The sequence below is a fragment of the Dromaius novaehollandiae genome, chromosome 7, assembly GCF_036370855.1.
Source record: "Dromaius novaehollandiae isolate bDroNov1 chromosome 7, bDroNov1.hap1, whole genome shotgun sequence".
Lineage (NCBI taxonomy): Eukaryota > Metazoa > Chordata > Aves > Casuariiformes > Dromaiidae > Dromaius > Dromaius novaehollandiae.
In genome coordinates, this window is record NC_088104.1 from 43,269,391 (window position 1) to 43,281,409 (window position 12,019).

General features: G+C 42.6%; 1 protein-coding gene and 1 long non-coding RNA gene across 3 annotated transcripts in view; one reads left to right on the forward strand and one right to left on the reverse strand.

Moving 5' to 3' along the window:
- IQCA1 (IQ motif containing with AAA domain 1) overlaps positions 1-12,019 on the forward strand; it is a 110,456-nt gene that overhangs the window by 89,027 nt on the left and 9,410 nt on the right. For both annotated transcript variants that reach the window (XM_064515402.1, XM_026104704.2), the window contains exons 15-16: positions 476-675; positions 9,889-9,975. In XM_064515402.1, coding sequence (XP_064371472.1) covers positions 476-675; positions 9,889-9,975 — 287 coding nt within the window. The remainder of the gene's footprint in view (positions 1-475; positions 676-9,888; positions 9,976-12,019) is intronic.
- LOC112985803 (uncharacterized) overlaps positions 1-12,019 on the reverse strand; it is a 76,931-nt gene that overhangs the window by 47,109 nt on the left and 17,803 nt on the right. The gene's annotated exons all lie outside the window — the stretch shown is intronic.

The window sequence follows — 12,019 nt, forward strand, 5'->3', positions numbered from 1 at the left end:
AGGCATACCTCCACCTATACATCTGCATGGCAGCTGACAGAGTTAGTTAACAATTATTGTGTAACTGAAAGCAGTTGTCTCCCATGTCAACACCAGGCTTGTCTCTACACAGCCACATGTATCAGTTTAATTTTAGCACTCTTACCTTGTATCCATCCTCAAAAGTTTACTGATTAAGTCATGTGCTTTTAGACATAGCAGATTTAGAGCTAAAGTCTGCCCTTTCCAAGGCATGCTTCAAGTAAGTTTAGGATGGTCAGTTTTTGCTACAAACACAGATGTTAGCTCAAGTATTCTACGGCCACAGTTCTGGCTATGCAGGAGTGAACTCCAGAGCACTTGTGCCACATTAATGAAGCAATGAGTTCACATTATGAAATATTTATCATGAGGGAAAAAAAGAGGAAGAATCATTCCATTACCTTTATGGCTGACTTAAATGAAAGCAATAATAGTGCCATATGACTTTTTACAGGTTCCCAAGCAGTCCACGAGAAGGCTCCTTTGGTGAAAGCCATGTTACTAGCTGGACCTGCCGGTGTTGGAAAAAAAATGCTTGTCCATGCCATTTGCACAGAAACAGGAGCCAACCTCTTCGACTTATCTGCTTCCAACATTGCTGGGAAATACCCAGGCAAGAACGGCCTGCAAATGATGCTCCACATGGTATTCAAGGTACTGTGCCTCTCCACAAAGTTGGTTCAGTGTTTGTCACCTCTTTTCTAGAAAAAAAAATGGGGAACTGTGTTGTGCTTCCTCCATAACGAGCTCTAGTTTCTGCACGTACACCAGTCCTCATACAAGAGCAAAGCTGCCCAAGGTCAGAAGCATCAACCCAAATTTGAGATTCCCTTCTTGCTTTCAGATGTCTTTAAAAACCACTTGCTGACAGCCAGCATGTGTGCCACTGTGGAGGATTTAATGCTCCTTAGGAATCACTTGTAGTGAGAATAGTGTTCACATCAACATTTGGGCAAGCTTTGTGTTACCTTGTGTATGAAAAGCATCACAGAAAGAAAACTGTTCTGTGTTCATATGCACATCAGTCAGGAATGCTTGTCATGCAGCATTTAATCAAATACTAGACTCGGGGTGGTCAGAAATTTCCTCTCCGGGACTGTTGCTGTAAAACAGCTCTCCACTATACTGGTCTCTGATTACCCATCAGCAAAGTTTTCAGAAGAGGGAATCCTAGTTTAGGGTTACATTAACAAAAACGTACAAAAAGTCTGGAAACGAAGCAAGGCATATGAACTGTGAGCAACATATCCCAAATCCTCGTCAGAAAAAAGACCCTGGCAGGATTTCTTTCACATTCTAAGTCCTCAGTATTTCTGCTAAGGAAAGACGCTTGTAAACATTTCCAGAAGAAATCCTCTTAAAGAGAAGAGCAGTGCATATACTAGGAAAAGCCAAATACAATACTTTTCCAGTGCCAGAAGCCTAGAAGAAAGCTGAATTCAAACTGGCTTTCCTCAGTAGTTATCAGATGCATTTTATTAAATATAGTATTGTAGTAGCTTTGTGACAGGTGTCTCCACCCCCAGAAAAGACAGATTTCGCAGTTAAAAATAAAGCAATCCAAGGAGCCCATTTGCTGGTCAGAACAGTGCTTAAGGAAAGGCTATGATGCTGTAATCATGCTCCTTTGATGCCATAACACTAACATTGCATTTAGCACCCCTGTCACAAGCCAGTACCATCAGACTGAGCTGATATTCCCTCTCCTCCCTCCACTGTCACCCTTTCCTCAGTTTCTCTACCCTCACCTGTAACAAAGCGCAGTGTCTGGCCACAGGCACACACATCCCATCCGTTCCATCATTAGTCCCTGCTAAAGCACAGGCCTTCAAATACAGATAGAAGGTCAGCTTTTTTTTTTTCCACTCCTAAAGGTCCCAGCTGAAGACACTAAGTTTTTCTTAATATACATGTATAAAACCCTTATATTTTTCCACATTACTGGAGTGAAAAATGGAAATATCATCTAACACCTACTCAGAAATGGTGGGGCAGTGATCCAAACTTGCTTCTCAGCTGTAGCCTTTACAAAAGTAGCAGTGATACTTTGGAGAACTTGCATGGATAACCGGTACAGAAGTTGCTCGTGGTCAGTCACAAGGAATAAGGGCTGTCCAGAAACTTGCTTATCAGCAGGTAACTGTTCCAACTGGAACAGCAGTACCTCTCCAGACTCCGCTCCTCTAGCAGCAGAGCCAACAGCACAGTCACATGCTCTCCCTTCCCAAGGGATGCTTTATCTGCATGCTTGCTTCTCTGCAAACTCATGCTACATAGCCATCTGTCTTAGCATCATTCAAACCAAGTATGCCAGATTTGCCCTTCTAATTCCTTTGGTTCCTTGACCTCTTCCTGCCACCTTCTGTCCCCCTGGCTGAATCACTACTTGTCAAAGCTGAAATCATCAGCTGATTGGAATCTCCCAGTCCTCAGAGCCAGGCTTGAAGCAATCCTTGATTCACACAGCTAGCGCTTTCAGTCGTGTTCCTATCTCTGCAGGTGCAGTCCCCATTTCTTTGATCTTGACAAAGCTACGTCTCATTTTGCCTGCTTCTGAGATCTCTGAAGTCCCTGCCACAGCCGCCCATTCCACCTGTCCTGCCATCAGTTGCTGCTTCTTTACAACATCCAGAAATCACAACCAGTATCGCAGATCCTGCATCTGCAATGGAAAAACCCCATTAACAGCACAATGAAGTCCAGGTTGTGGCACACTGGCTAGTCCGCAGAAAAGGATGGGGTGCTCGGAGACAGCAAGCTGAACACAATTCAAAAGAGTATCTTTGCAGCCAGCATACTGGCTGTATCAGCAAGAGCATAGCCAGCAATTTGAGGCAAATTACTGCTCCCCTCTATTTGGCATTTGAGACCACCTCTGGCTACTGCACCCAGTACTGGGCTCCCTAGTACAAAACAGACATTGATGATTAAGTGATTCCAGTGGAGAACCATGAAGATGAGGGAGCTGGAGTGTGTGCCATGCAAGGAGCAGCTGAGAACTGGGTTTTTTCAGCCTTGGGAAGAGAAGGCTGGAGCAGGAGGGAGGCTTAATGGCTGTTTCCAGCTACCTTATGGGATGATACAGAGAACAGAGGCAGACTTTTCTGAGATGCAACAAGACACAATGGACATGATTTGTAACAAGGGAAATTTTGATTAGATATAAGGAAAGTGTTTCACAAAGGTAGTCAAACACTGGAACAGGTTGCCCAGAAGGACTCAAATCTCCATCCCTGGAGGTACTTAAAACTCAACTGGACATGGCCCTGAGCAACCTGCTATATGCTGGCCCTGTTTTGAGTAGGTGTTGGTTCCTTCCAAGGTAAATGATTTTATGATTCTAATTAGCTGCTTCTCTTTGCAAGTGATCCCCACCCTACTTGTTACCTTGGTCAACACTACTAGGTCAGGACCCACCCTTGATCTGGTCTGTAATGCCAGCTGCCATCACCCATATCATTTTATGCTGCCCTTCACACCTTGGAGCACATTCTCCAGACACCCACAACACCACCTCATCACTTTCAAGTTTCTTCTGCACAGTGATGGCTAAAAATTATCTGGCAACAGTGAGAGCACCAACATAGTGTAACAGTCTCCCATTACACCAAGCAGTGCTGTCAGAATCTGATCTCCCATACTGCTGGTCTGTAGCTATCATCTATTAGTGCTTAGAATCCACCCTGCACAGTAGCTAGCACGATGGAGTCCTAGGCTATAGTCAGTGTTCTTAAGCACCACAGAAATGAAATTATACTATATTCTTTCCTGTGCAATGTTTTCTTAAGCAGGTGTGATTAACTGAGAATAGCAAGGAAGAAGAACCTCATGTCATGATTCCCAAATCCACTGTTACCTAAGCTAAAGCAAACAAGAGAAACACATTGCAACCAAAGTCTTTGCTCATAGGAAACCAAACAGATGTTTCCAGCAAAAAGTTTCTTTTTCATCATGGGGAATAAGGAGTCTGGCATAAAAATAAATAAATCATTAAGAATAAAGCAGGTGTATGTATAGCATACAAGCTATGAAAGAAAATGGTATCCTGCCACTCTCATACAGTATTTATATTTACAGCTCTCTGAATCTACCATATGACACATTGTAGTACACCTTGTTAAATGGCTTGCATGCAAGGGATTACCGAAAGATTCATCAGGTCTCCATAACCAGACAGATTTGGTCATGTTTTTGCAAACGGCAGCTGTGGCTATTGTCAAGCAAACTCTTTCTACTCTTCAGAAGTGCCTTACATAGAATTAGTCAAGCAGAATACAGATCTTCCACTTACAGTTGGAAGTGAATGACAGGAAACAGGGCAGTTATTTCTCATGTTATTATATGATCCATGTAACCACTGTTAAACGCCATGATTTACTAAATATGAATTAATGGTGCTCTGTGATGAAGGTGAAGTAACCTAGAACTTCTGATCACATCTGTGAACAACGGAGTTTCTGCAACTAAATGAAACTCTGAAGAGCATAAAATGACTGTTAGGAAACTTTCCGTCCATAACTGAGTGTGGGCTGCTGGCAGTTGTTTCATGGGAGACACCCTAGAAAACAAGTGAATAGCATTGGAAAAAATGAAACTTTAATTTGTTTCAGATGCAAGAGCACAACTTTTTTCCCCCTCCCTTATTTCTGGGAGGAGATTTGCGAGACATACCAGCCTTGATCCAAAGAGCCTTGTGTGTTACTCAAAGCAGGCACTTTAAATGTCATACGGAGGAAATGACTTCTCTTACCAGGACAGGAAAACACCAGCTTTTCAATCTGCCTATTCAAAGGCAATGTAAGGAAGATTAATATTCAATAGGAAAATTATTGAAAGACACTATGAACACCAAGCCCAGGCACTTGTGTTCTCCATAAAAGACGCAGCAAAGGCAGCCAGCCAGGTCCGCTCTGTTTCAGAGTGAAAAGGCAGGATCTGTCTCTAATATAGAAGTGCTTCCCAGCAGTCCCCAAAACAAATCTCATCCTTCAAGTATGAACCACAACATGCTGGAATATTTCAGTTAAACCGCATTTTCCGTGTGTTGAGCCAGCCTGAACTCAGTGGAGCTCTCTGCCAGCTTGTGCCAACTGAGGACTTGGCCCTCCCTTGTCCCCATCAACCCACAAATACTGCTGCAGCTGTGCACAGCTTATACAAAAGCTGTGAAGAGGGGTAGTGGAGGAAGCACAAAGAGCAAAAAGACAGACCAGGAAGGATCGAGGGGGGAAGGCATTACTCTGCGACACAGAGGCTTAAAATTGCTGGTAGTTCATAAGGCACAACTTCAAAGCAATAAAAATGACGAGCATGGACCTTACATTAGTAGCATAAGGCAGCCATCAGGTTAATCACTACCAGAGTGAAACAATGCCTCTACGGTCCTTTACCAGGGCCACAGCAGTGCACAGAAAGCACATTGTACAAGAAGCCACACATGGGAAAAGGTTATTAGTACAACACTGACCAGGCTAAAAGGTTGGGAAAGAGGTGGCCAAACGGAAATACCAGCATAGAAGCTCTGTATATGTATCAACAGCTCAGTGTGTGCAGTGCAGCCCTGTTTACCAAGCGAGCAGCCTTAGAGTGCAGCAAGCTACAGGAGAAGCATTTCAAACACCATTGCTGTTAGAGGAATGTGTTATGAGGCTGTTTATGCTATTTCTCAAATCAGAGGTGACAATAAAGGCTTCACACTAGAGAGAAATATGATTGAGTATATTTAGGATTAAATGATGTAATCCCAGCATTTAAAGAGATTGTGTTTTTGAAGTCTATCAATATTTTTTCCATAAAATCAGGCTGTTATCTGTAACCACTGCTGTATTGTCCCTTCAGACAGGTCATTTTTCTGGCAGTCTGAAGAACCAGGTACAGTTTCCTCTGGCACTTTGACAGAAACCGCAATGTATTTAGCATTTCAGTGCCACAAAAGACACTTCCATTACAGTTGAAATTTGGGAACAGCATAATCAGTCTGTCTTCTAGTCATCCCAGAACAATCCTTTTTCTCAGGGTGCAATACAGACTGCTGGAAAGGAGAAGCCTGCTAGAAGCCTAGGCTTGTGAAATGATGAATATCACCATTGCTCAAACATACAGTATTCTTTGAGTGACAGAGCAGCTTTACATTGTGTTACTCTCTAATGTCAAATGGAATGCATTCTGTTGGAAAATACTATTTATAGTTATTTTCTCTCTAGCAAACCAGAATACTTTGGCATTATCACTGTAGCAGTGCAATATTTGCCTGGTGAGGCTCCCACTGTTAAGGTCTAGTCACCAGTTTCAGCTCATTGCTGCTTTCGCTGCCTTGGAGCATCTCAGTGAATATGCGCTACAGAGATTGCGCAGTTTTCAGTGACAAATGGAGCTTCAAGAATATCTTCGTTCTGGTGCTTTTAAGAAAATTTCATCTTAACCTTCAGGCTTGGAGTAGCCATGTGCACATGTCCATTGCAAAAATTGGGTTTATGTATTTTGAAACATTCTGACTTAACTGTTCAACTCTAGCACTCAGGTTTGAAACATTTAACCCTAGCTGGAGCAAGCCCATGCATATGCTCTTTGATCAGCATTAATAGAAACCAGAAGAAAGCTTTTCTCATCAGGTTTTGTCTGAAGAGCAAGTAAGATCCCGGTGACCAGAGACGACAATCTCTAGTGAAGGCAGCTGTTAACTTGGTGCAGTATTAGAAGGGTTAAGGAGCCATCTGCTGGCAACTCTAACAAATTGTTGAATGCAGCAAAGCTAATAAAATTTCAATTACAAATTAATTATGTACAGTGCATTTAATTATCCATGGATTCAAACTGTCCATAGATAATTCAAATGAAGCACTTTCACGGGGATATACAGTCTGCTACGTATCTGCCAACAATTTAAATTAGATGCCGATGGATTCTGGGTGTCTGATCTGTCTTTAAAAAAAGGGGAAGCCGGTCCAAACACATGCTGAATCCAGTCATATTAGCATGTATCATAATGCCAGAAAAATACCTGCAGGCCACTTTATATGTTCAAGTCATTGCCTCAAAAAAGAAAGCACAGGGAAGTATCTATTTAAGAGTCAGCATGAAGTGGGCTCATTGACTGCATTTCCACTACATCAGTAGGGAAATAAGGGGTGGGGGAAGAATACAGGTATGAGAACAGCAAACATCCGTAAGAGTTGAAATGAAACTATAGCCTGATTAAAAACTTAAAGCTCCATTTTAAAGAACTGCTAGCCACAAATGCCATCTCTGAGCCAGACGGGGGCAAGATGGACATCCCCGATTTGCAGCAGCCCCACTGAAGACAGATTGTAGTTCCCTTTGAAGTGCGTGAGCAGAGATCAATTGCTGCCAGCAAGCTTCTCTAACCCAGGACTCCTCTTATTCCCCTGGTGTCACATTGCAGTGCTGTATCAGACAAACAGGTACAGAGAAGATACTGCAGACCAGCTACACCAGTCCCTAGGCTTCATACAGCTGAATTACCTTGCAAAGCAAAAAACACCAGAAGGGTATTACTCTCTTTAGAACGCAAACAGAGCACCTCTCTGCATTAACATTAGCAGTCTGCACAGGCATTAACAGAGAAGTAACCCATGTCAGCATCTGAGGAGCTAACAGGGGTCATACAACACAAGCAAAAGGAAAAGAACACCCCACAGTAACAGCAGACCCCAAAGTCTAATCTGTCCAGGGTGGTAATGCATGTCCATACAGTCTATAAGTAAACTTCAGTAGACAGAATGCCACTAGCCCAAGCCTCACTTTAAGACAGACAGATATCCTCCATTTCAAGGGCAATGGTTCCCCACTGCCCCATCTCCTTCCTCATGTCCTCTCCAGGCATGCACAGGAGTGGAAATTGGTTGTTACCTTACATTTCAGAAGGTAGGTGACACCATTAGAAACATCAAAAACACCAGCTGACCATCCATTCGTTAGGTGCACTGAGTTTGGTACAGGTCTCGGAATCAGTTTCCACACACCAGAGTGGATACAATGCATGAAATGCAAATACAGCTATTTAAGAAGCTGTAGGTTTCTTCGGCAACTTTAAACACTACAACCTACAATGTCCTTTGCAAGTCTTAATTATACAGACAACACTGAATCCCATCTCTATGTGACCACTACTCCATTCTCCTACTTCTTCACCTGTCTCTCAACCTGTTTAACAGCCAGGAGCTGATTGAATTCACCTGCAAGTGCAACTCTGCAGGAGTGACTTGCATTTTCTGCAGGTGTCTGAGCCCTTGGATAACAGGATGCTGAGCAGAAAAACCCTGAGTCTCAGGCTGCTGCCCTGTTCAGTTCTGTGAGAAACAGAGCTGCCCTCTCAAATGTACCTTGCAGAGTGCGTGCAAATTTAGGAATATGCAAAACATACCTATGAAAATGGAGACTAGGTACAAAGCATGCGGCCCTAAAATGGCAGATATTTTTGCTGTACAGTTTTTCCTCTCTCATTTCATTGCAGCTTGCTTACTGAATACACCACTGGACTGAAGTGTTATCCTTTAAATTATACATGCAAGTAAACATAACTACTTTTGTCTATACATCCATTTTTGTAGAGTTTTCGTATTATCTTTCATGATACTCCATGGGGTTTTTTAATCCTTATAATTAGACTTCCAAGTCCCTGCCTTCCAAGGGAAGAAACTCCATTTCCCTCAACAAAACAGTCCTGGACTTGGAGGTACCACTTGACATATTGGAGAACTGGCAGGTTACCACAAATAAAGTATCACATGCCAAAGATAGCAGCATTTCCACTTCACCCCATCAGCAGCACAGAAGAGCAAACGAGTTGAACAGCCCCCATCTACTATTCTTTTCCCGTCTTCAATCCATTTTTACTGCAGACACACACACTCTTGCTTCCATAAAACTAAACTGCAAGGCTTGCAAGAGATGGTCATTACTTTTAATTCTTCTTGCACTGGCTGTCAGTCAGACCTTAAGCTTATCATGTATACAACCTATCAATATTGGTATTCCTTCCTGAAAGCAGCAGTTTCAACAGGAGGAAGGGAAGAAAAAAGAGGGAAAAAAAGCAGGCCAGAAGAATGCACTGTCATTACCCATCAGCTCCCCGAGCCATCACTTCTGTTGCTGAGCAAAGTAGCACAGCTATGAGCGCAACTGGAAAGTGATTAAAATTTGGTAGCAGAATGTCTAAACCACTGGCGTTTCTATAGCAATAGGGAGAGTGCAAGATGTGAAAAAGCCTGTAGCATTGCTGCCATCCTGCTGTGAACCAGAGGTATAGTGCCTCTGACTTTGGAGCAGGAAAGCCCATTTGTATAGACCCCCCCCCTTTAAATTGAACAGGCTCTATTTTAATTCTTGAGCTAACTCAAGATTAATAGCAAATTATACACTATTCTGTAAACCAGGACATTGAGCATAAGCCCATTTTGCTTCAAAATTTTTACTGTAATTGCTCATGCAATAGCCCTGTCTTGCCCATCTCCCTGTCTGTTTTGACCTCAGAAAACTGGAGTGGGCTTCTTATGGGCATCCAGTCTAAAATTGCCAGTGGTCTGTCATTTGCCATTGAACTCTAACTTCCTTTTGCAGAATTGCAACTAAATTTGGGTTGGGAATTGAGATAAACATAGGAATCAAAATGATCCAATTTGGGTTGGGTTCCTAACGCTAGATTCCTAAATAGAAGTGGTTTGATTTGCCAAGACTGCAGAGCAGAGCCAATGCTATCCACGAATGCTGAGCGTTTCTGGAAAAAATAAACCAGGCTAATTTTAACTGCTGAAATATGGATTCAGAGGCATAATTATAGGCACCCAGGTATGAAATTGTAGCCATTTTAATCAACCTTCCTGCATTCCCTCTCCTGTTTTCTCTTAGGTGGCTAAACTACTGCAGCCTTCAGTCTTGTGGATTGGAGACACAGAAAAAACATTTTATAAAAAAGTGCCAAAGGCTGAAAAAGAGGTGAGTCACTCCTTTTTTATTCTTGTGCAGATAATTTCTCATGCTGCATTAGAACCGACACAAAGGAACAGGTATATTTCTTAGTTTAGCACATACCGGTATGACCAGACCTGCCAAAGCTTGCTTGATAATAGCTTGTCTCACTAACTTTTTTTTTTTTTTTTTGAGAGAGAGTCTTGTGACCTCTTGGGGCTCATAAGAAGTCACATTTCTCTCTTACAGACTTATCCTCGCTTTATTTAAAAATAGTCCAGTCACTGCTCATCAGTGCACTGAAAAGTAGGAGAGAATAATGGAGAACTTCGAAATACGAGGCAAGAAACTAAAAGTTAAGATGAGCTTAAATTGTTCGGCTCTATTAATTTGAGAAATCGGATGGACCCAAAGTGAACAATAAAGTAACAAGCATAAATTTCCACCATGAAAACAAAGAGTGTATATTAAATAATTATGTTTACAGATTATTTTCTTTAGGCTCCCAGGAGTCCCCTTTACATTTCTTCCATTCCTTCATGTCTTTTGTAGCTTCCCCACTAGAAAGAAAATTAAAACACTGCCCAATAGGCACAGCACAACTGCAACTCCTACACCACAGCAGAGAGCAGTTCACTTGAAATCCTGATTAGGTTCATGCTGCTTGCAAAATATCTTTTCTGTAGAGCTCCATGTGAAAAATTAAACGTTTGCTCTTAAGGTAAGTCTGGTGTGTTTAGACTGTGGGATGGACATCAGCCTGGTTTTTTTGGAAGACCGATGAAACATCACCTTGGATTAGGCTCTCGTTTCTTTGAGAGTTATATGAGATGGGTGTGCAATGATTGATGCCCTCTAGTGGTCCAGACACTGCAAGCAAGCAGTTTTTTGGGCTCAAACCTTGATTGCACCTTCCACCGGGGAGAAAAATAAGATCTTGAGCCAAAAATAGCCTGGAATAATCATGGTCTGTTTGCTTTGATAGCAGCTGGCAAGGTATAACTCAGCCCCATTCCCTCCTCAAAGTCCAGAAGAAACCTCTGCCCCTGCTATTGCATCCCTAGACTCACAGCTATTTAGTGGAAGGGCTCCCACATTCCTGGTGGGAGCACACAGCTCCAAGCTTGAAATCACTCATGTCCCACATAGCTCACAACAGAGCCGGTGTTCAGAGCCAGACAACATGAAATGAGAAGGAGAGCAGTTATAAATGGCAGTCGGGGGAGCCTTTGTTAGGAGCACTCCAAGAAGGTCAGTTCAGCCCTCGCAAGGAGCCCAAGCAAGTGGAAGTCACCACACTCATCCCAGGGTGACATTTCTGGCACCATGGCTGAGGATCTGATAAACAGTCTTGAGAGGCCCACTAGAAAAATGGTCCCTCTTCAGTTCTCCCTAAAGGACACCAAGCAGTCAAATATTAAATCTGTTATGGTAATCCAGTTGCCAAGGATGCTGTGCAAGCAGTTCAGCCACTCGCATTTTTAAACAAATATAGGTCACCTTCACAATTCACCCCCTTTTTTCTCCAGCTCAGATCCACATGACAGCTGAAATCCTAGCTTGCCTCTTCAACAGCCCCTCTTGCTACTGACATTTCTTTCAAAGTGGAGGCGATATTATTAGCTTTCAGGACATATCCCTGAAATGTGTGCACTATGGACACACATTTTCAAAAGCATAACAGGAGCTGCTGACACACAAATGCCAGTCTGGCTTAGTAGGCTTAACAAGGGAGCAGAGCATTTAGCTTGTCTCTGGTACTGATACAGTCATTTAAAATTTAGAAATAAGATTCCTGCAAGCTGAGCAATGAGCACTTCTTGTAACCAACCATAGGGTCAGTGGAAATCCATGGATATCATTTGTCACCAGAAAATGGATGTTCCAAATGCAGGGGATAAGTTAGGACTTATTTTCCTGAGTAAGGGTTGAAATAGGAATCGGACAGTTGTTTTTAAAAAAAAATCTCTGCATCTCCTGATAGAGTGAATTTTCCCAGCAGAAGACACATACTGCAGATCTGGAAAACAGCCTGTCTCACCTGGAGTAACTCTTATCCTCTATCTATATA